The 24,024-nt window shown below is 41.6% G+C and overlaps 1 protein-coding gene across 1 annotated transcript in view; it reads right to left on the reverse strand.

Annotated features, from left to right (window-relative positions):
• PYROXD2 (pyridine nucleotide-disulphide oxidoreductase domain 2) overlaps positions 1 to 24,024 on the reverse strand; it is a 113,621-nt gene that overhangs the window by 59,367 nt on the left and 30,230 nt on the right. Inside the window, exons 3-10 of the mRNA XM_040437144.1 lie at positions 16,842 to 16,935; positions 15,592 to 15,665; positions 13,824 to 13,976; positions 11,926 to 12,079; positions 9,551 to 9,612; positions 7,302 to 7,399; positions 5,379 to 5,520; positions 2,883 to 3,017 (exon numbers count right to left, since the gene is read on the reverse strand). Coding sequence (XP_040293078.1) covers positions 2,883 to 3,017; positions 5,379 to 5,520; positions 7,302 to 7,399; positions 9,551 to 9,612; positions 11,926 to 12,079; positions 13,824 to 13,976; positions 15,592 to 15,665; positions 16,842 to 16,935 — 912 coding nt within the window. The remainder of the gene's footprint in view (positions 1 to 2,882; positions 3,018 to 5,378; positions 5,521 to 7,301; positions 7,400 to 9,550; positions 9,613 to 11,925; positions 12,080 to 13,823; positions 13,977 to 15,591; positions 15,666 to 16,841; positions 16,936 to 24,024) is intronic.

Raw genomic sequence — 24,024 nt, forward strand, 5'->3', positions numbered from 1 at the left:
ATCTATGCTGTGGGTCCACCTCCAGTTCAAACCACATTATGGTCACCTCCATGGCCGGCATCAATGTCATGTTAACCCTTTGCATTTTGCTATAGGTTGCCTCTTTAGTAACATTATTGTAATTTTTCTTTCTTAAAGAGGACATTTCACCAGTGCTGAAATGTCTGGTTTATTAGCTTCATGCATTCCCCATGTAATAACACTTCTGGAGGCTCTATTCTTATGGCTCTATGTTGTGCCGTTCCTTTATTATTTCTACTAGAAGTTATGAATGAATTACTATTAGACTTCAGTAAGGGTACAGAGGGGAGGTAACCAGTTGGGGGGGTGTACCTGCATAGTCTGACAATGGCAGCACTGATTGGATAGAGTGAGACTGTGCAGGTACACACCCCCAACTGGTTACCTCCCCTCTGTACCCTTACTGAAGGCTAATAGTAATTCATGTATAACTTCTAGTAGAAATAATAAAGGAATGACACAACATAGAGCCATAAGAATAGAGGCTCCAGAAATGTTATTACATGGGGAATGCATGAAGCTATTAAAGCAGACATGTCAGGAGTGGTGAGAGGTCCTCTTTAATGAATTGTGGACTACTGAGCTGTAATTAAGATGTGTATAAAATTTACTTGTAATGTTAGAAACCCTCTAGGTAGGGGGACAATTAAATCTGGAACATAAAATGTGCTGCTATCACATTTCAGAGGAGTCTCATCATTGTTTCTCCGCTTAGTCTTCTGCTTCAGGTCTTGTTAAATTTTAGGAAACAAGTATCAAGTAAGGCTACTTTCACACTTGCGGCAGAGTGATCCGGCAAGCATTTCCGTCGCCGGAACTGCCTGCTGGATCCGGAAAAAACGTATGTGAACTGATGGCATTTGTAAGACTGATCAGGATCCTGATCAGTCTGAAAAATGCCTGATCAGTCAGAAAAATGCATTGAAATGCCGGATCCGTCTTTCCGGTGCCATCCGGAAAAACGGATCCCGCATTTACTTTTTTCACCTTTTTTTTTTAGTCTGCGCATGCGCAGACCAGAAGGACGGGTCCGGCATTCTGAATGCTGGATCCGGCACTAATACATTCCTATGGAAAAAAATGCTGGATCCGGCATTCAGGCAAGTATATCTGTAAAGAATAAATCAAGGCAACTGGACTTACTGTAGATTTCTTGAAAACGTTTCACTCGTTCTTCCAACGAGCTTTCTCAATTCTGAGTGACTGTACAAGAATTCTCTGGGAAAAAATATGTAACTGAATCAACATCTGGTAATTATACCCAGCATGGGGTCAGAGGTCATTATACCCAGCATGGGGTCAGAGGTCATTATACCCAGCATGGGGTATAATTGCCAGATGTTGATTCAGTTACATATTTATTCCCAGAGAATTCTTGTACAGTCTCTCAGAATTGAGAAAGCTCGTTGGAAGAACGAGTGAAACGTTTTCAAGAAATCTACATTAAGTCCAGTTTCCTTGATTTATTCTTTACAGATATACCATGACCTGGATAAATGAGAACCTTCACAGACATTCAGGCAAGTCTTCAGTTTTTTTGGCTGGAGATAAAACCGTAGCATACTGCGGTTTTATCTCTGTCCTGATCAGTCAAAAAACTGAACTGAAGACATCCTGATGCATCCTGAACAGATTGCTCTCCCTAAGAATGCATGGGGATAAAACTGATCAGTTCTTTTCCGGTATAGAGCCCCTAGGACGGAACTCAGTGCCGGAAAAGAATAACGCTAGTGTGGAAGTACCTCTATCTGATCCTATGGACAATCTAGTGACTGGGGCAGGCAATGGCTCTCATGGGCAACAAACTCTTGCACTACAGGCCCACACTTTGTGCCTGGAGCTACACTTTGTGCCTGGAGCTACATAAAGGAAACTGCATGACGGTATGACTCTATTATTTAGGCACTGTATGATTTTTTTTTATTTTGGGGGCTGTATGACTTTATTATTTGTGCACTGTATAACTATTATTTTGCATTATTTGGGAACTGTATGATTGTATTCTTTGGACACTGTATGGTTGTATTATTTGAGCACTGTATAATTATATTTAGGCAGTGTATGATTGAATTCTTTAGGCACTGTATGACTATTCTGTAGGCACTTTATCATTGTATCATTTAGGCTCTGTATGACTGTATAATAGGTATTGTAGGATTGTATTACTTTAAATTTTGGGCACTGTATAATTGTACTACTTAGGCACTGCATAATAGTATAATTTAGGCACTGTATGACTGTATTTTTAGGCACTCTATAACTGTATTTGGGCACTGTATGATTGTATTATTTTATATTTTTGGGCACTATATGACTGTACTATTTAAGCACTGTATGATTGTATTGTTTAGGCAATGCATGATGTTATTATTTAGGCAATCCATAACTGTATTATGTAGGCACTTTATGACTGCAATATTTCCGAACTATATGACTGTACTATTTAGGAACTCTATGTATTGTTTGGTTACTGTATTATAAATGATAAGAGAAGGGTGTTTACAAAATGTACAACACAAAGCACCAACGCCCCTGTCGTTGACAAAGGCTTGCATGCCATAGAGGCAGACCATGCAGCTACTATGGGGCCCAGGAGATAAAAGGGCACTTAGCTCAGGCGGACCCTTTCTCCCTGTCTGATGGGATGTATGGAGAAATGGCCAGAGGGCCGAGCCCCCAATCTGCCCTATAATTATATGAGGGATTGCAACAAGTCCAGTTATGTTAGGTTGTTGTGGTGTGAACCAGCAACGGGACCCTAATGTGGGGTCTTCTCTGATCCATCTATACCCCTGCCCAGTGATTATTAAATGTTATCATGTGGAATCCTGTAAAGCAGTGTTTTGCAATTGATGGCTTACCTTTGGAGTCATACTTAGAAATGTGTGGTGAGGTGTTGCATTGGACAGGACCAGTCTGCTCCGTATTTCTGTTCCATCCTGCAGGACCACACCAGTAGCGTTCCCTTTGTCATCCACCAGGATCTGTTGCACTGTCTATACATATATAAAAATACATAAAATAGTAAATGCTTCAAAAACCTTGAATCTCACCACGTCTTAAAGGGGGTGCAAAGAAAAAAACCATATGGTATATATATTAAAGGGTTGTAAGACATATCTGACCACAGGTAGTGTGTGGTACTGCAACTTAGTCTCATTCACTTTAATGGAGCTGAGCTGCAATACCCGACACAACCCACTAACAGGGATTACGCTGTTTCTGGAAGACAGTAGCCATGTTTTTTTGTAATTTTAAGCTAACCTTTTAAATGTTTTTATTCCAGACTGTGAGCTTTACTGACTACTACAGATACTATCAAAGGAAATACGGTATCTAGGTATGACCCTGCCAAGACCTTCCTTCCTGATATGACCCTGCCAGGACCTTCCTTCCTGATATCACCATTAGACTACATTTCCCCTCAATTTGTGGGGTCTTTTGAATATTTCTCTGTACACGTCTCACTGCCATCAGTAGGAGATAAGAAGCAGATGGCGGCACGCACTCTGATCATGAATTGAGGGGAAAAGGAATGAAATAGATGAGCTGAGGGAACACACAGATCATGGTGGTTTGTTATATAAGAAGGAGACCAGGAGACCAGCCTATGAGTGTAAACACATTGGGGGGTCACTCATGTAAATTTTTATGCCAGTTTTTGGCCTAAAATGTCGCACGACCCTATTTTTGTGCCGCGTCCGACACATAGGAGTGTCGAGGGTACGGTGGAGGCTTTGGCCCCCAACAAACTTTCCGACACTTATGCGTAAATGTTTTCAAATAACTACTCCAGCCAGGTGCTGGTCTACTTTTTCCACCAGGGACATAGACTGCTGAGGGGGCACCTAGGGGCACGCCTTGTCCTAAATTAGGTGCATCTTCTGCCAGCAAAGCCAGCGCAAAAGTGGAAACAAAGACCGGCGTAAAAAGCGGGCCTTTGTAAATGACCCCCATTGACTGATTTATGTGGGAATTTGCTAAACTTTGGAGAAAAAAAAGGCTTGTGAAGTCCACAGCACCTGGCTACACTTGGAGCGGATACATTTAGGACTCTCAATGATTATCTCCCATCCATAAAGCCTCGGAACGCCGCAGACACTACTAACTGCTCCAGTTATTATTCTTTACTCATCGGCCCCCACCAGTAACATCTTCTAGATAGGGGCCTGCAGGTGCTTGGTGAGCTTTACTGTGTCAGTAATGGGAAGAGGAAGTCATTAGTCAGACTATAATAAAAATAACATCACTTGACCGAAGAGGACTTTACATAGTCAGAAAAAAAAAAAACATGCAAAAAACAACAGATGCAACAGGCCCACATGTATAGCCTACTTCTGCAAATCGTGTTTCATGTGGGAGTAGATTTTTAGTATGTGAACAAGCCTCGTTTTATCAAATACTTAAACTTGTTTTCTAAAGTCCATTCCAGAGGGCCATAATATGTCACGTATTACAGCACAGTATTATGTATGACCCCATGAGGTTCTACTGAACGAAACTAGCTTACCACAGAACCCTATGGTGATCTAAGCTTCTGTTTGTATCTCATTTGGGGTTTTCGAATGACAAAACCTGTAACTGACATTTCCCACTGTATAGCCATATGGTTTCATATGTCGGCCATTAGCCACAATGGTAAAAGAATAAAAATCAGTTTTTTGGTTTTATTTTTTGGGAAGGGGGGGGGGGGGGGGGGGGGGCGGTGGCCACCCTGTACAAGAAAGCACCTATAGCAAGGATCAGCAACCTTCGGCACTCCAGCTGTTGTGAAACTACAATTCCCAGCATGCTCCATTCATTTCTATGGGAGTTCTGAGAAGAACAGAGCAATTATGCATCCTGGGAGTTGTAGTTTCACAAAAGATGGAGTCCCGGAGGTTGCCCACCCCTGACCTATAGTAATAGTCAGCATAGATGCACACATAACAAGATGGGAACAGAGCCTGGTTTAAACAGAACTACTGTGGCTCCTGGTGTTGGGCCCCGGAGGCCCCTTTCACACGAGCGAGTTTTCCGTGCGGGTGCAATGTGTGACGTGAACGCATTGCACCCGCACTGAATCCGCACCCATTCATTTCAATGGGTCTGTGTACATGCGGAAAACATAGTTGCTTCAACTTCAGTGTTCTTAACTTCTTGGGGCGGCCCTGAGTTGAGACTTACGGTAAATGTCCCGAATTATGCTGGCAGCTATGTATGAGGAGGCAACAGAGGTCCATCACTGGGCCACCATTCTCCTGAAAGATGAGGGTCCCAGAAGTGGAACCTACACCTGTTAGCCAGCCGTATACTTGAATTTGACAAAAATACCTAAAATACGAATGCCTATTGTAACCATTAGTGTACAAACATACCTTTTCTGTATAAATTTCAGCCCCTGATTCCACCGCAGCCTTGGCAATAGCATTGGAAACCATGCCCATTCCTCCTTCTACATAGCCCCATGACCCCTTCTTCCCTTCCAGTTCCCCCATGACATGATGGAGTAAAACATACCTGTAAACTCAAGAGAACAAAGAGTCATAAAATCATTTAAAGGGGTTCTCTGGGAATTAGTTAAATGGCCGCCATCAACCTGTCCTAGAATGTTTGCAAAAACTAGTTGCTTCAACTTGCAGAGCTGCCTGGGGGCAGGGGGGCTCAGTACAAATTACACTGCACTACAATAGAAGGTAATGGTATGATCCTGCCTACGATAAGCCATCATGGCTGAGCAGCCGGACAGGATCGCTCACCAGTATGTAGTATATTCATCCCCGCAGCCCCCAAGGCAGCTGTGGAAGTGGAGGCAATCAGTCCTGCTCACATTCTAGCATTTGTTGCTGGCAGCCATATTAACTCATTCCTGGAGAACCCCTTTAATTGCTCATCCACTTTCTCACTTACAATGCATGCACACTAATAGGCTGATATACAATAAAGTGATCAAGACTCATGTATAGTGTTGGGGGAGCATGCTCGGTCGAACACCAGCTCGGCACATCGCAGTGTTCGGACGAATATTGCGTGTGCTCGAGCGCGACGCTCGAGTCAGTGTATTCAAATCTAATTTAGCCTCTATTTAAAAATAAAAATTAGACTTCTGCTGTTACTAGTAGTAAGTATTCCTATACAGCAGAAGTCTCATATTTTTTGTAACTGGCTGTGCAGCTGTACAGTGTAGTGGTTAAAATTCTGGGCTGTTAGGTAGAAAGTTGTGAGTTCAAATCCCATCAGAAACTTTTCAGTAATAGAGGCTAAATTTTATTTAAACATATATATAAGTTTAGCCATAATATATTTACATATATTTACATATATTTGCATATAGTTACATATATTTATTTATATTATTATATATTTAGAATATATAAAATATATGTAAATATAGTATGGCTGAAACATCAGTAGTAATTTCCCACATATTATGCAGTCATATATATCAGAAGTATGATTTTATCTCTCTCTATCTATATATATATATATTCTTTTTTTTTTATAATTACACATTTTTTACAATTACTAAAAAAAATATAAAAAATATATAAATGTTATTTACCCTCTATTTCTGAAAAGTTTCTGGCGGGGTTCGAACTCACAACCTTCTACATTTCAACCAAGAATGTTAACCACTACACTATACAGCTGCATTGCCAGTTACTTAAAAATAAAAAAAAAAAAAAAATATGAGACTTCTGCTGTTACTAGTAGTAATCCTCATTGGTCTTTGCTTACTTGTCCTGCAGTGATGACGTCACATACAGAACATCACGTGACCACTGCAGCCGATCACTGGTCTTAGCAATCTCTTGACGTACCTGTAGGCATCACTGCTGAGGGCTGTGACCGGCAACAGTAGTCATAAAGAAACAGGCAGCAGGGAATTAAATAATGACCCCAGGGGTCAGTAGTGCTGGACAGGGGAATTTGGGTTATTTTTTACGTTTAGCATACTCTCTACACAGAGCCATATTTTTTTAAAAATCCTGGGCAACTTCTTTAAATAAAGGAGTTTTCCCCAGTAACAATGTTTATCACCTATCTACTTGGTAAACCCCACAGGGAGGCCCTATGTGAGCAAGAGTATGGTGGACCCTGGTCTCCCATACCTGTGGTGAGGAGTTGCATTGAGCATGCCCACTACCACTCCATACACTTCTCCGTGAGATAAAGAAAAAGCCAACTGAGAGAGGAGTTATAGGAAAGACCTTGATCCCCTCATACTAGTGATCAGAATGGGTCCCAGCATTGAGAACCCCCTCCCCACAGCTGTCTAGCTTAGGCCAAGACACACATACCCACTGCCGGGAGAGGACGGACAGGACATTGCTCCAATCACTGCATCGGTGGCCAGGGTACACTTCAAGGGTTCGGACTCAAACCATTCATCCAAAATCTGCCAAATTAAAAACAAGCTAACAAATGTATTTAATGACAACCGGGGGCATCATTCAATGGGGAAGATTTATCAAAAGTAAGTCTATGCAAAATGTCCATTCCTGATTAGCTGTACTCTAATTGTGCACCTGTGGGGTTGAGGAGCATGGCTGTCACTGGCTTCTCCAGCGGTATGTAGATGCTGATTCCTGCTCTGTTCCTAGTGGTCATGTGATTGCAGAGGGCCAGATATCTGCATGAGCTGCTGGGTCTTAGTATACCCAGATCAGTTCTACAGTGAGACTGAACGGCCTAATTGCAACCTTTCTGGAGCCTGTATTCAAATATGTCAGCCCCAGTTACAGCAGAAATTGGTAATAAAAAAAAAAATAATGTTAAATGCCCATCCAAAGGGCGTGTATGACTTTATGGTGGGCACAAAGTGAAAAAGAAAATAAAAGCAAAATTAAAATAGAAAATAATAATAAAAATAATTAAAAAAAACAGTCACTATACGCCATAGCTTCTAGCACCATCCCCAGTGACCATAATTTATGCATCCCCTATATAAAAACAACTGTTAGGGAAAAAGGGTAACATTTGAAAAAGTATTTTAGTTGCACTTTAAATAAAAAACATTTGAAAAACAGACTATTTTTCGCTTTTTTATTTTATATTTTCTGGGGTTTAAAAAATAAATATGACATAAAATAAAGCCCAATGTATCACCAAAAAAAAAAAAAAGATGCAACATTTATGGCTTTTAAAGATGCATGTGCGAATAAAAAATGGAAAAGCATCTGGCCAGAATGGGTGTAAACAAGAATGGGTGTCTTGAACGGATTAAAAGGGCATTTCCATCTCAGTCATTTTATTTTATATCCACAGGATATTCTACTGTATAAATGTCTGATAGATAAGGGTCCCGACTCCCGACATTGGGACTGGCACCTAGGTCGAGAACAAGAGTCATGTGCAGTGAATGGGGAGAGCCACACACTAACATCTCCCATCATCAGGGGAAACCCTGGTTCTTGACATAGGTGCATGTCCCAAAGGTGCAATACGGCAATAGTGTCTGTGATGGGAATACTGTCATAAACTGAAGCTGTCCTTGAAACTGATCACTGTGGCTTTAGGGCTCTTTCACACCTGCGTTCTTGTCTTCCGGCATAGAGTTCCGTCATCGGGGCTCTATGCCGGAAGAATCCTGATCAGGATTATCCTAATGCATTCTGAATGGAGAGAAATACGTTCAGGATGCATCAGGATGTCTTCAGTTCCGGAACGGAAGTTTTTTTGGCCGGAGAAAATACCGCAGCATGCTGCGCTTTTTGCTCCGGCCAAAAATCCTGAACACTTGCCGCAAGGCCGGATCCGGAATTAATGCCCATTGAAAGGCATTAATCCGGATCCGGCCTTAAGCTAAACGTCGTTTCGGCACATTACCGGATCCGACGTTTAGCTTTTTCTGAATGGTTACCATGGCTGCAAGGACGCTAAAGTCCTGTTTGCCATGGTAAAGTGTAGTGGGGAGCGGGGGAACAGTATACTTACCGTCCGTGCGGCTCCCGGGGGCGCTTCAGAGTGACGTCAGGGCGCCCCACGCGCATGGACAACGTGATCGCATGGATCACGTCATCCATGCGCATGGGGCGCTCTGACGTCATTCTGGAGCGCTCCGGGAGCCGCACGGACTGTAAGTATACTGCTCCCTCGCTCCCCACTACTACTATGGCAACCAGGACTTTAATAGCGTCCTGGGTGCCATAGTAACACTGAACGCATTTTGAAGACTGATCCGTCTTCAAATGCTTTCAGTTCACTTGCGGTGTTACGGATCCGGCGGGCACCTCCGGCAAATTGAGTGCACGACGGATCCAGACAACGCAAGTGTGAAAGAGGCCTAAACCTGCTATTGCTGGGGGAAGTCTGGCCTGACCAAACACTTCCCCTGCAGGTGAAAAACAGTATTACATTGTAGCTATTCAAATTATTGGCCAACCATGTACTGTAATATGAGAGCAAGCCTGGTCCATCACAATAAGAGCTGCTTTACATTTTCAGCTGTCCATTCTAGAGTTGGGGTCCGGAGGAGAGCTTCCCCCCATGATGTCCATATGCATATGTATATACATAGAGAAGAGTTTATACCTTTCAGGTTGCCTACCTTGGATATTGGAGCAGTGAGGACTTCGTAATATTTTGGAAGTTGGCCCCCCAGTGTAATTCCTATCAGGAGCAGAATGAGCGTCAAGGTTACCAATAAATCTGTAAGTCATTTCATATATCAGCTCTGCGCCTCTCATATCACATTGATGTACAACTTCTATTAGCCTGAAAATCAATAACTAGGAGCATTATACCAGGAACATGCTGTTTGTCATATACAAGAAAATGGGACTAATGCCCACGTAGAAGCCAATGCCATAGACTTGGAAACTCCTGAGAAGAACATCAGGGAGAATATGAAAAGCAACATATGGAGAGGTGATCTTTTACTTTATGCTCCACTCATTTACATAGGACGTGTCCCCAAAAAAAATAGTGACTATGACCCTAATTATCAAACAAGAAAATTAATACAGACCCCAGACCGTCTGGACTAATACAGACCACACACCAGACCCCATAAAGTAATACAGACCCCAGACCATACTACTTAAAGTAATACAGACCCCAGACCAGACCACTTAAAGTAATACAGACCCCAGACCACTTAAAGTGATATAAAAGCCAGACCCCCTAAATGAATACAAATCCAAGAACCAAATTCCTAGAAAAATACAAAACCCAGATCATCTGAAGAACATAAAAGTAGAGTACAAAAGTATATTACATTGCAAATGCTATGCTAATAACTTATAGAGATGCTTAGCAAATACATTTTGTACAAAATCATTTGAGCCCGTCTGCCGCACGCCAAGGTGATCTCTATAAGACGGGTCCTAATGTAGTGTCCCACTACGTAAGGGTGGGCACTACACAAGGGTCAATTGGGTCATGTTGTTCTCCACCTCCTGTGGAACACGGTCATTGTATTTTATATTGCATTTTAATGTATATTGTCATGTTATTTATGTTATCTCCTGTGTACCAGGCCTGTTAAGGGTGTAGTTCCTCCTCCTAGACAGTAGAGGGAGCTAGGGAACCCCTTATATAAATAGTTAGGCCCAGACAGGAAAGAGTCAGTCAGAGAGAGTGTGTGCAGAAGCCAAGAGTCACCTCAGCCAGGGAGTAGCTGAGAAGCAGCTTCTGACATGCAGCTAGATAGCCCAGGCTCCTAGCTTGCCACCAGGAGAAGAGTCTGCTTCCTGAGAAACTAAGTTCCTACAAAAGAACAGTGCAGAGCCAAGTTTATTCCAGCTAAAGAGAGAGAGCTGAAGGGCAGAAGGATATATTTAAAGCAAGGAGACATATACGAGAGGAAGTTTTCCCTAACCAAGGATAAAGCCAGCATTAGGGCATACGGGCCTTGGAGAAAGACAGACAGGATTCTGAGGAAAAGTGCAGCCTGATCTGTAAGTGTACAGGGCTACGTACTGCACTAACACTAAAGCTCACCTGTTGGGTGCCATAACAGCGACCATGAAATCCAGGAAGTGCAGGTCCCACATGCATGCTGGGCCCCTTTTGGTTTATATCTGTGTGGAGCCAAAATGGCCTTCATTGAATCCAGGGACTTTTTGGCTCCACACAGATATAAACCAAAAGGGGCCCAGCATGCATGTGGGACCTGCACTTCCTGGATTTTATGGTCGCTGTTATGGCACCCAACAGGTGAGCTTTAGTGTTAGGACCCGTCTTATAGAGATCGCCTTGGTGTGCGGCAGACGGGCTCAAATGATTTTGTACAAAACGTATTTGCTAAGCATCTCTAAGTTATTAGCATAGCATAGCATTTGCAATGTAATATACTTTGTACTCTACTTTTGGTTTGTAGAGTGCTGTTGCACTATGTGTTCTTCAGATGTATATTTGCAGCCACAAGCAACGTGCACCCCTAATAAATACAGACCCTAGACCAGGTCCCCTAATAAATAGAGACCCTAGACCAGAATCCCTAAGGTAAACCAGACCCCCTTAAGTTACAGGCTCCAGTCCAGACCCATTAAATAAATAGACTGCAGATCTAAAAATGTAGACTCCATACCCTTTAAAATGCACCAGTCTCCAGACCAGACCCCTAAATACATAGACTCCAACCAGAATCCTCAAATAACTACCTTAAAGAATGTAGAGCCCACAGCCCTTTAATGTACACCCCAGATCAGACCCCAGACCAAATCCCCTAATATAATACAGACCCCAGACCAGATCCTATGACCAGGCTCTGCAGGCACTCATCCCTCCTTATTCCTGCATCTTGTGATCCACTTCACTCCAGGGCAATGCCACTGTCAAAGTCCTGGCCCCACTGTCAGGACGCTATCTGTGGCTGGGTCCTGGAGTGCAGAAGATTTCAGGGTACTCCGGAGATTTGCCTACGTTACTGACGGCTCACTAGCTACTGTACAATAGCTTATGGGAAACATTGCCTCGCACCTGCTTTTATTAATGGACGGAGTGTCTTAAAGGACTTCAGTTTCGTCATCAAAGACCCCTGAGCTATGGCTGCAGCGTCCACAGGGGGTGCATCAAGGAGAGGGTCTATAGCAGAAACCAGGCGATTCAAGAAGTCCTCATATTTTGGATATGCCTGAAGAGGTATAAAAAATATAAAAGTAAAAAAAAAATCCCTACATACATATTCATTATAAGGGGAAAAGACAAAAGTGCATAACCCCTCCCCAATCACGATTACCAGATCTATGACTAGAGTCCGCTTTGCACATGGCTGCAAAATCTGAACATATTTTTTCTGTGTGGGTTTTCTGCAGATTACATTATTTACATTGCAAACAGTAAAATCCACAGCAAAGATCAGAAGAAATCTGAAAAACCTAGGGCTTGGTGTGGATTCGATAATCTTCTTCATGCCCTAAATCCAGGCCACTTGCATTGCATTCGTGTTTTACTGCAAACTTTCGATGCAGAATCCACAGAAGTTGCAAATCTACCTTGTCTCATGACCTTTAAGGCCATGTGGACCATCGGGGGTGTACAAAGCAAGCAGAGATGTTCAAAATAGTAGGAATTTGTGCTATGCAATATTCAAGTCCTGTGACTGGAGTAATACTGTACTTTAACAGATTAAAGGATATGTAAACCTTCGGGGCCATTTTTCTCTGATTGCACTTTACTCATTCTGTACTAAAAGTCATTTTTCAGTTGATCTTTATTAAAAATGTTCAGCCGTTCCTGAGATACAAGGGTTAAAAATCCCCTGACCTCATAAACACTCAGTTCTTGCCAAACTGATAAGGGCTCATGCACACGAACGTATTTCTTTTCCGTTTTTTTTTTTTACAGGTCTGTATGCGGAACCATTCATTTCAATGGGGCTTGGAAAAAAACGGAAATGACTCTATGTCCGTGCATTCCGTTTCCGTGTGTCCATATGTCCGTTCCGCAAAAAAGATAGAACGTGTCCTAATTTTGCCCGTTTCGCGGACAAGGACAGGCATTGTTACAATGGATCCGCAAAAAAAAAGGATGCAACAGACATCACACGGCTGTCATCTATGGATACAGAGACAGCTGAGAGCAGGACATACCTCAGCCGAGCGGCATCCTACAGAGCACTACTACATAGTGAGGATAACAAGTGGGGAGGCGGAGGAGGGGCTGTGGACTCAGGAAAGGGGCGTGCACATACACAGAGGCAGCCCCGCCCTGACTCTGACACTCAATGCTGACATCACGTCGACGGGCAGTGCAGTTTAGGGTCAGCAAGATAACAAACCAGGTCACATGACTGGTTTGCAAAGTGAGAAAACGGGGCACAATAAGTAATGCAACCATATTAGATATATGTTAGTACGGCCAGGGCATAATTAATAGAACATAAAAGTTTAATCCCTGAAAACCCTTTATATAAGTGTTTATGAGGTCCAGAGATCAGAGATAGGAGCCCTACATGAGCTGTCAGATGAGGGGACTCAAAGTTTTGTAAGCCTTGTATCTCAGAAACGGCTGAATATGTTTAATAAAGACCAATTAAATTTTTTTATTTTTAGCCCAAAATGAGTAAAATATGATCATAAAAAAATGCCCCTCCCTGAAGGTGTAGTGTAACATAGCCTTTAAAGTATTACTCCAGTCATAGGACTTGCTAATTGCATAACACAAGATCTCTGCTTGCTGTCACAGATGGTATTTTTTTTATTAATTATTCTCCCATTCAGGGGCTGGAACCCCATGAGCTATTTCAATAGGACATGATTATGACGGGTTTTCATCCGCTGGATATAGACATTAATGTTTCAATTCACTGAAGGGAAACACAGTGTTTGAAACTGGCAAAGAGGAAGCTGGAAAATCACATTTTAAGTCATTTGTACCTCTGCATCTTTTTTGGAAAATTGAGCGATCTGCTTTTGGTTCTCGGCCATATCTGACCCAAGAACAAGAGACCTGGGTGGACGTCCGCTGACATTTTCTAATATTGGAGTGAATGAATGGGGGTCTCGAAAATAAATTTTCAGTCCATGTCTCTAAAATACAGAAAGCACAGGAAATTATAAGCAGAAAATGATGGTGCAATATTAGTAAACCCACCAGACTATTCTCCGGTGATCCAATTATCTCAGAGGCCTCATGCAATGACTCAGGGGCGTAGATAGAACTGACTGAGCCCCATAGCAAATTTTTACACTTGATGACCTAAGGATAGGTCATCAATATCAGATCAGCGGGGGCCTGACTCCAGGCACCCTCGCCAATCAGCTGTTTGAAGAGAAGGCAGTGCTCAGACGATCGCTGCCTTCTCTGCTGTGTTTACCTGCTCGCCGCAGTAATTGCAGTGGTTTACACCTATGGCGTCCCCATTCACTCCCATCTGTTCAAGTGGATAGGACGGATCCGACCTATAGAAGTCAATGGGTATGCCATACTTGTAATTACACTTGCTCACCATTGCAATTACTGCGGCGAGCAGGTAAACAGAGCAGAAAAGGCAGCCTCGTCCGAGCACTGCCTTCTCTTCAAACAGCTGATCGGTGGGTGCTGGGTGTCGGACCGCGGCCGATCGGATATTGACTTAGGCTATATGCACACGACCGTTGTGTGTTTTGCGGTCCGCAAATTGCGGATCCGCAAAACACGGATGGCGTCCGTGTGCGTTCCGCAATTGGCGGAACTACACAGACAGCCTTTAATATAACTGCCCATTCTTGTCCGCAAAGCGCAGACAAGAATTGGACATGTTAGATTTTCTTTGAGGTCCACGGAACGGAGCAATGGATGCGGACAGCACACGGAGTGCTGTCTGCATCTTTTGCGGCCCCATTAAAGTGAATGGGTCCGTATCCGACCCGCAAAAACTGCGGCTCGGATGCGGACCAAAACAACGGCCGTGTGCATGAGGCCTTATCCTGAGGAAGGGTTATCAGTTGTAAAAAGCCCTTTAAAGGAAATCTGTCCTCAGTCTCACTGTGCTTATTATCCCTGTACCGTGACATCATTGTGTTTATATCATTAGACTCATTTATCCGACAGCTATTGTAGGTGGATGTCTACCTAAGGCTACTTTCACACTAGCGTTATTGTTTTCCGGCATTGAGTTCCGTCCTAGGGGCTCTATACCGGAAAATAACTGTTCAGTTTTATCCTAATGCATTCTGAATGGAGAGAAAGCCGTTCAGGATGCATCAGGATGTCTTTAGTTCAGTCTTTTTGACTTTTCAGGACGGAGATAATACTGCAGCATGCTGCGGTTTTATCTCCGTCCAAAGTTTCAGAACACTTGCCGGAATGCCGAATCAGTCATTTATTTCCCTCTGAAATGCATTAATGCCGGATCCGGCCCCGAGTGTTCCTGCGCATGCTCAGACCTCAAAAAATTTGAAAATAAATAAATGTCGGATCCGTTTTTCCGGATGACATGGAAAAACGAGAGCCGGATCCGGCATTTCAATGCATTTGTCATATGAATCAGGATCCTGATCCGTCTGACAAATGCCATCAGTTTGCATACGTTTTGACAGATCCGCAACGGAACTGCCTGGCGGAATCCTCTGCCGCAAGTGTGAAAGTACCCTTAAATTAACCAAAATTAGGAAAAGAAATAACAGTTACCTGCAATGCTACAGCACAAAGTGTGTGACTTACCTTTAGTTCCAGGTCTTTGTAAATCTGTGGTCTTAGAAGACTGAGGAGATAGGACGCTCTTGAGAACTTAAAACCTGTTTCATAGAATTTAATAATAATAGTCTAGCCAGTTTTAAGTAGACTTAAATGGTCACTGTTGTTTCACACAACTTTGATTAATCAATAGTACAAGTGAATATAAGAAAGTTTGTAGTATAGGTTATCAGAGAAAAATGCAATTTTCTGAAGTTATCAGCAAATACTCGTTAGACCAAGACAAGCTGCCTGCTCACTGAAGAATCAAAATACATCATGCCATAAAAGTCTATAGGGAGATGAGGGAGAGGGAGGAAGTGCAGAGGGAAACAGACAGAAGAGAGACAGACATGACTCAGCAGCTAACAGTGATCTATCTCACCCAAGTGCTTTATTCACATCTATACTGCTCAGTACTTCTCTTTAATGTCATATTGTCACAGGTAATGGGGAGGGGATAACACACAGAAGGAATAGACCGGAGTCTAGGCCACAAAGCTAAGCGAGAGGGATGGTTACTCCTAGGAATCCCTAGACCTCTCCCTGAACAACACACCAGCTCAACCAACTCCAGCAGGAAATATCCACCACATGGTAAGCAGTGTGAGTCAGAACTAAATTGGGCCTCAGTAATGACCACCAGCTGCACCTGACAAGAAGTGTGGTCATTACAAAACAACAAGACTGAAAGGAGAAAACAGAGAGACTGTCAGATACCCTCACGGGCTGCCAATCTCTCCAATCTTCTCACCTCTGTCATGGGAGGGACTGTGACACATATATGGTGCTTCTGAGTGAGAGAGTAGGAAGCAAACTCTCCTGTCTATAAGTGTGTATTGGAGACATCATTACAGCTGGTCTGTAGCTACCAGCTTAGGGTGGAATCTGGATGCAGGAAATAAGTGGCAAAATCTGCATGTAATGCATTAAAATTTTGTTGTCATGGCTTTCCAATGGATTTATTTCAGAATTTGTAATGGAAATAATTTACCACCTTTGTACATCCTAAGCTGCAGTACCAGACACAACCAATGGGCAAGTGTGGTGCTGCTTCTCTTTTTTTTTTTTTTTTAAATGCAGCTTTGTTTGTTTTTTAATTCTGAAAAAAAAAATTTCATCTGTGCATTTTTGAATGGGGAAAGATGGCTGTTATTTATTTTTATTATGAGCTGTTATTACTGTTGTTCCAAAAATATTTATAGCATTTTTAGGGAAGAAAAAACAAGTTTTTTCACCTGGAATAATCTCCTCAGTAACTGCTGCTCCGCCAATCACGTGGCGCCTCTCGAGTACTACACAGTTTACCCCAGATTTCTGCAGATACGCTGCCTGCAGAACAAGAAAACAGAACAAGAGAGTAATCAGATATGGAAGAGCACCTACAGTACATATCGTCCCCAGCACTGTCCCTACAATTCACACACACCGGTTCCTGTCCCTGTAGCTCATTATCTAATCTCCACGTTCTACCCGCACACCATTGCCAAGCAGGTGAGCACTTATAAACGGCATAATTTTTTTATATCTTGCATTGTTACTTGGGCACTGTAAAGTAGGATTAACTGAGCATTATGTGGCAGTATTATAAATGGCTGTATTACGGTATGTGTGCATGATATGGTGGTGTTTTTGGGGCACACTATAGTGGTATAATGTAGATACTTTAGGTGGTGGTATTATAGTTAGCTATATTATGTGTGTATCATGTAGTGGTGGTTTAGGGCACTTTATGGTAGTATTATTTAGTTGCTCTGTGCTAGTATTATATATGACTGTATTATGTATGCATCATCTGGTGGTGGCTTTTGGACACTTTAGTGATATAATTTAGGTTTTATTTGGAAGTAAATATAAAATTATGGCTGACTGATAGTTGATTTGTGTATAATGCCTTTACTTAATAATGAAATGTATTGCATATCATTACATCAATAAAAACAAACATAAAATTACATACAGGTAAAAATGAATATTCTCGGTCCCTTGATATATTGTTACATTATTATACATGGGGAGCTCACTCATAAAAAATAAAATAATATAATGATCAAAGGTTCGCCTTTATTATTCCATAGTTGTAGGTGTAATTGTTTTGAGTAAGATCTAAATCAAATCCAACTTGTTAGCGCTGTTTGTGCTTATATTAGGACTTGTGGGGCAATATGGATTATTCCAATATATTTTATGTAGGTCCACGGTGACCCTTATATTGCTTTTATCGGGTCTTGATGCAATTGGCAGCATTCCTGCATACACTATGTAGCGCCAGTGCATTACCGCTGTCTTATAACGGGCACTTGTAATTATCCCCATAGTGGATGCCTAGCATGTCACTTCTCGTTATAGATACTCATTAGATGTTGGGGATTACAACTCACGGCTACAGCCCCCCTTCTCAGCCCGTGCTCCCCGTCTGCTCCGTTCAGTGCCGTGTATGCGCCGTTGGAATCACGAGCCGCCGAGCCGAAAAAAAATAGAAGCCAAACGGTTTGCAACAGATGTCCGCTTATTGACCTCATGCACGCTGGTCTCGGCGTCTCGTGATTCCAAATCAGCCGGAGCCGTGAGTTGTAATCCCCAACGTCTAATGAGTATCTATAACGCGGAAATACGGCATACTCCATTTGCGGATGACATTTTGTTTTTCTTAGCTGACTCGGGTAAAGATATAACGGTTGTACTAACCCTGCTGGAACACTTTGGTACTATGTCAGGGTTCAAGGTCAATCAACATAAATGTGAACTACCAAACCTGACTCCGCCATCTTCCCCTATGTAGCGGAAACAAGTAAGAAGCCCAATAGCTATCGCACATACATCAATAAAATATTTAGGGATATTAATAGGTAAAACACCAAACTCTCTATATACTTTAAACTCCTCCCCCCCCCCCTTGATTAAAAATATAATGGAAGATCTAGATAGATGGATGCATCTCCCAATATCCATCTTAGGCCTCTTTCACGCTACCGTGTTTTTTTTTGCGTTTTGCGGGCCGTTTTTTGCGTTCCGTATACGGTCTCATTCATTTCAATGGGTCCGCAAAAAAAACGGAATGTACTCCGTATGCATTCCGTTTCCGTGTTTCCGTATCTCCGTTCCGTGCAAAGATAGAACATGTCCTATATTTGGCCGCAAATCACGTTCCGTGGCTCCATTAAAGTCAATTGGTCCGCAAAAAAAAAACGGAATGCATACGGAAATGCATCCGTATCCATTCCGTTTTTTGCGGAACCATCTATTGAAAATGTTATGCCCAGCCCAATTTATTCTATGTAATTACTGTATACTGTATATGCCATACGGAAAAACGGAAAAAGGGAACTGAAACGGAAACACAACGGAAACAAAAAATGGAACAACGGATCCGTAAAAAACGGACCGCAAAACACAGAAATAGCCATACGGTAGTGTGAAAGAGGCCTTAGGGAGATGTCACCTTATAAAAATGATGAGTGCGCCCAAGTTACTGTACTTCATGCAAACGATCCCCCTACTCATTAAACACCAATATGTTCAAACATTGGAAACATCATTTAGATCCTTTATATGGGCTACAAAAAGGCCAAGAATATCTCTAAAAACCGTACAACTGACTAAAACACATGGTGGCATCAACTTCCCCGATATTCGCACATACAATCTGGAAAGCCTCATGAGACATTGTATAGATTGGATAACAAAGAGAGACAGATACCCAAACTATTTACTAGAAACAGACCTCCTCAGTCCGCGGAACCTAGATACCTTATTACATAGCAAATTCACAGATATCCCCCCTAAAGCTAGGCGTAGTTTGTTATTTAAAGACACATATGCGTCGTGGAAGACGGTCAGAAAACTCTTTGGTCTATCTTTTCAATGCTCCAAACACATTGACATCAAACATCTAGGCCTACCAGTAGCGGGAAAGACACTGAGATGTCATGGTCCTCAAACGCTATCTGATTTTTGGAACCCGGAACAAGGAAGATTTCACACCTTCCAGGAATTTAGCTTGAAAACGGCAGTGAAAGATTCCTCTTTCCTGTCCTACTACAGCATCATTAGTTTACTCAAGACCAAACTACGAGATCGCTTTACTGAACTCTCCCAAAACGACTTTGATCTAATGATTGGACAGACGGACCCAACCGTCACTCTCTATACAGAGACATAAGAAGCAATATATCAAGGAAACAAGTCACATCAGTTTTTCATAATGGGAAAAAAGAAATACCTAAATACTCCGACAGAGGTTTTGGAGGGATGGAAGAGAGTATGCTCTGCAACGGTAAATGAGCGGTGGAGGAAAACACATTTCCGCACAATACATAGGGCAATATACGGTTTTTATACCCGGAAAGACCAAACTGAAAAAAATTACCGGATGTCCCAAATGTCAGATAGAAAACACCAATCTTTTCCATGGTCTCTGGCAATGCACTAAGGTCAATTATTGCTAGACAAACTACGGATACAGTTACCAGACTCACCAGTACCATCTATTTTCCAAAGCACCACACCTCACCATCATGTCCCAATGATAACACACCTGATACTATTAGCAGCACAACGATGCTTACTAGTAGTGATGAGCGGCAGGGGTCATATTCAAATTTGCGATATTTCGTGAATATTTTGTAGAATATTCGTCGAATATTCGCAAATTCGAATATTCGTTAGGAGTAGTGTTAATTGTGAATTTTTGTAATGAGAATTTTCCTAATGAGAATCAATGAGATCGTGAAAACTCAGATCCGATGGTATATTCTGACCCCCGGGCGTTCCCATTGTGATGGGGATGCTCGTCGTGGGAGGAATATGCCAAAGTGAAACAACTGTACAGATTTTTTTAAAAAAGACGAATATTCAAAAAAACTAATATATTAGTTTTTTAGAATATACGTAAAAAATATTCGTAAAACAAGAATATATAGCAATATAGCGAATATTCGGAAAAAAAACTAACGTAGAGCAATTTAGCTAATATAGTGCTATAATCGTTGTAATTTTTTTCCAATCTGAACTTCAGATGAGAAAAAAATTGCAACTATTAGACAAAGAAGATTCTAGCACTATATTAGCTAAATTGCTCTATATTCGTATATTTTTTTTTCCAATATTCGCTATATTGCTATATATTAGTTTTTTTTTTTACAATATTCGTAATATTCTAAAACAAGAATGTATAGCAATATAGCAAATTACTATATTACGAAAATTCGCATTACGAAAATTCTCATTACAAAAATTAGCATTATGAAAATTCGCAATCAACACTACTCCTAAAGTCAAAGATACCGCAGCCTTCTCATTGGCCCACAAGCTAGAAGCAGGGAGGGATCATGTGTACTGATTTTTTTTTAAAAAATCACTATATTCTAAATATTCGCGAATTCTCGAAGAGACGATATTCGCAATAAAAATTTGCAATTCGAATATTCGTGATCAACACTACTTACTAGCTCAGTGGCTAAAGCCGGAATGTCCACAACCCTTTAAAGTGGTCTCTCAGTTAAAGAGGTGTTTCATGTTGGAGTTAGTGGAGGTGGAACGTAGAAAAACAAAACTGACAAACACATTTTTTTTAAAAATTGGAAAACCTTTATTGAAGCATTCTCATTAGATGAGGAAATACAAGCGATAGAATCACCCTTACGACTGACAACATGGTGCCTTATAGGGAAACAAGCCAACAATCTAGGCAGACTTCAGATAGATTAAAGGGCTGACACATGATAGAGACGAGATCATAATGTCTACCAGGTGGGGCTACTTATCATACCTGAATTAGATGAAGACCATGGCACTCGTATTGAAATGATTAGAAAAGATTCATTTTATTGTCCATCCCAAAATTAAATTGATTACACTGGCCAACGTTTCGGTCCACCAGGACCTTGTTCACGGCCTTAGTAGTCTTGAGTTAGAGGTATCGGGTGGACTCGGGTAGTTTATGAAAATGTAACTGATATTAATGCCATATGTCTTATTCTTCATGAAACACTGATTACATTTACATTTATGTAATGACTAATGTGTATGTATAGATAGATTGGGTTTGAAAAACAATAAAAAAATGAAATAAATAAAACCGAACCCATTATGATTATTTTAATTTTTTATTCATGAGCTCGGCATGTATAATAACATAACAATATATTAAGGGACCAAGAATATCAAGACCCGATAAAAGCAATATAAAGGGTCACCGTGGACCTACATAAAATATATTGGAATAATCCATATTGCACAAACAGCGCTAACAAGTTGGATTTGATTTAGACCTATAACTATGGAATAATAAAGCCGAACCTTTTATCATTATATTATTTCATTTTTTATCAGTGAGCTCCCCATGTATAATAATGTAACAATATATCAGGGACCGAGAATATTCATTTTTGCCTGTATGTAATTTTATGTTGGTTTTTATTGATGTAATGATATGCAATACATTTCATTATTAAGTAAAGGCATTATATACAAATAAACGGTCAGCTAGCCATAATTCTATATTTAGTCTTTTTTGTGTTTTTGTCCCAATCACCAATCGGTAGTTGGTGGGCCAAGCTCCAGTATATGCCGGTTGAGCTATTAGTTTGTTTTTATTTGGCAGTATTTTATATGGCTGCATTATGTGTGCATCGTATTGTAGTGCCTTTGGGAGATCTATAGTAGTATAGTTTAGGCGCTATGTGGCAGGATTATAGTAGGCTATGTTACTGTAAGTACACATCATGTGCTGGTGGTTTGGGGAGCTCTAGGGTGGTATTATTTAGGTACTATGTGGCAGTAGTATATATGGCAATGTTATGTGTTCATCATATGATAGTGTATTTGGGATCTCTATAGTGATATAATTTAGGTGCTATATGGCAGTATATGTGGCTGTATTATGTGTACATCATATGGTGATGTTTTTGGGCACTTTATTGTGGTTTTACTTTTCACTGTGGCAGTGTTATATGAGCAATGCTATTTCGACGCAATATTGTAGCCTTTTTGGGGTGATCTGCAGAGATGCTCCAACACAAACCTTCATACCAAGAGAGCCTCCATAAATCGTGGTCAGTTCTTATTTGCACCTCCAATGGTGGTGTTTTTGGGCGCTTTATAGTGGTATTATTTAGGTGCTATATGGCAGTATTATAGGAGCACTGTATGGCAGTATTAGGCCTCATGCACACGACCGTTTTTTTTTGCGGTCCGCAAAACGGATTTCCGCTGTTCCGTGATCCGTGACCGTTTTTTCTTCTGTGGGTCTTCCTTGATTTTTGGAGGATCCACGAACATGAAAAGTGAAAAAAAAAACTGAGGCCTCATGCACACGACCGTTGTGTGCATCCGCGGCCGTTGTTCCGTTTTCCGTTTTTTTTCGCGGACCCATTGACTTTCAATGGGTCCGTGGAAAAAATCGGAAAATGCACCGTTTGGCTTCCGCGTCCGTTATCCGTTTTTCCAGTCCGTGAAAAAAATAGGACCTGTCCTATTTTTTTCACGGACAACGGTTCACGGACCCATTCAAGTCAATGGGTCCGTGAAAAATCACGGATGCACACAAGATAGTCATCCGTGTCCGTGATCCGTGTCCGTTTTTCCTATCATTTTCAATGCAAACTTGACTTAGTTTTTTTTTTCACTTTTCATGTCCGTGGATCCTCTAAAAATCAAGGAAGACCCACGGATAAAAAACGGACACGGATCACGGAAAAAACGGAACCAGTTTTTGCGGACCGCAAAAAAAATACGGTCATGTGCATGAGGCCTAAGGCCTCATGCACACGACCGTTTTTTTTTGCGGTCTGCAAAACGGATTTCCATTGTTCCGTGATCCGTGACCGTTTTTTCTTCCGTGGGTCTTCCTTGATTTTTAGAGGATCCACGGACATGAAAAAGTGAAAAAAAAAAACTAAGTCAAGTTTGCATTGAAAATGATAGGAAAAACCGGACACGGATCACGGACACGGATCACGGAGCCGGATGACTATCTTGTGTGCATCCGTGATTTTTCACGGACCCATTGACTTGAATGGGTCCGTGAACCGTTGTCCGTGAAAAAAATAGGACAGGTCATATTTTTTTCACGGACTGGAAAAACGGATAACGGACGCGGACGCCAAACGGTGCATTTTCCGATTTTTCCATGGACCCATTGAAAGTCAATGGGTCCGCGAAAAAAAACGGAAAACGGAACAACGGCCGCGGATGCACACAACGGTCGTGTGCATGAGGCCTTACTTGAGCATCATACAATAATTTTTTGGGCAAGCCCATGCCTCCTTGGTCAACCATTAGCAGAAGGCTTAACCTCCAAAAACAACACAGCTGGGTAATTGCCCCCTTATATTTGTACGGTATAAATGTGAATTATTTTTTAGTCTATTTCAGACCTACTCTATAATACATACTGACCTTTCTTATACAAAATTGTTG

Source organism: Bufo bufo, chromosome 6, assembly GCF_905171765.1.
Source record: "Bufo bufo chromosome 6, aBufBuf1.1, whole genome shotgun sequence".
Classification (NCBI taxonomy): domain Eukaryota; kingdom Metazoa; phylum Chordata; class Amphibia; order Anura; family Bufonidae; genus Bufo; species Bufo bufo.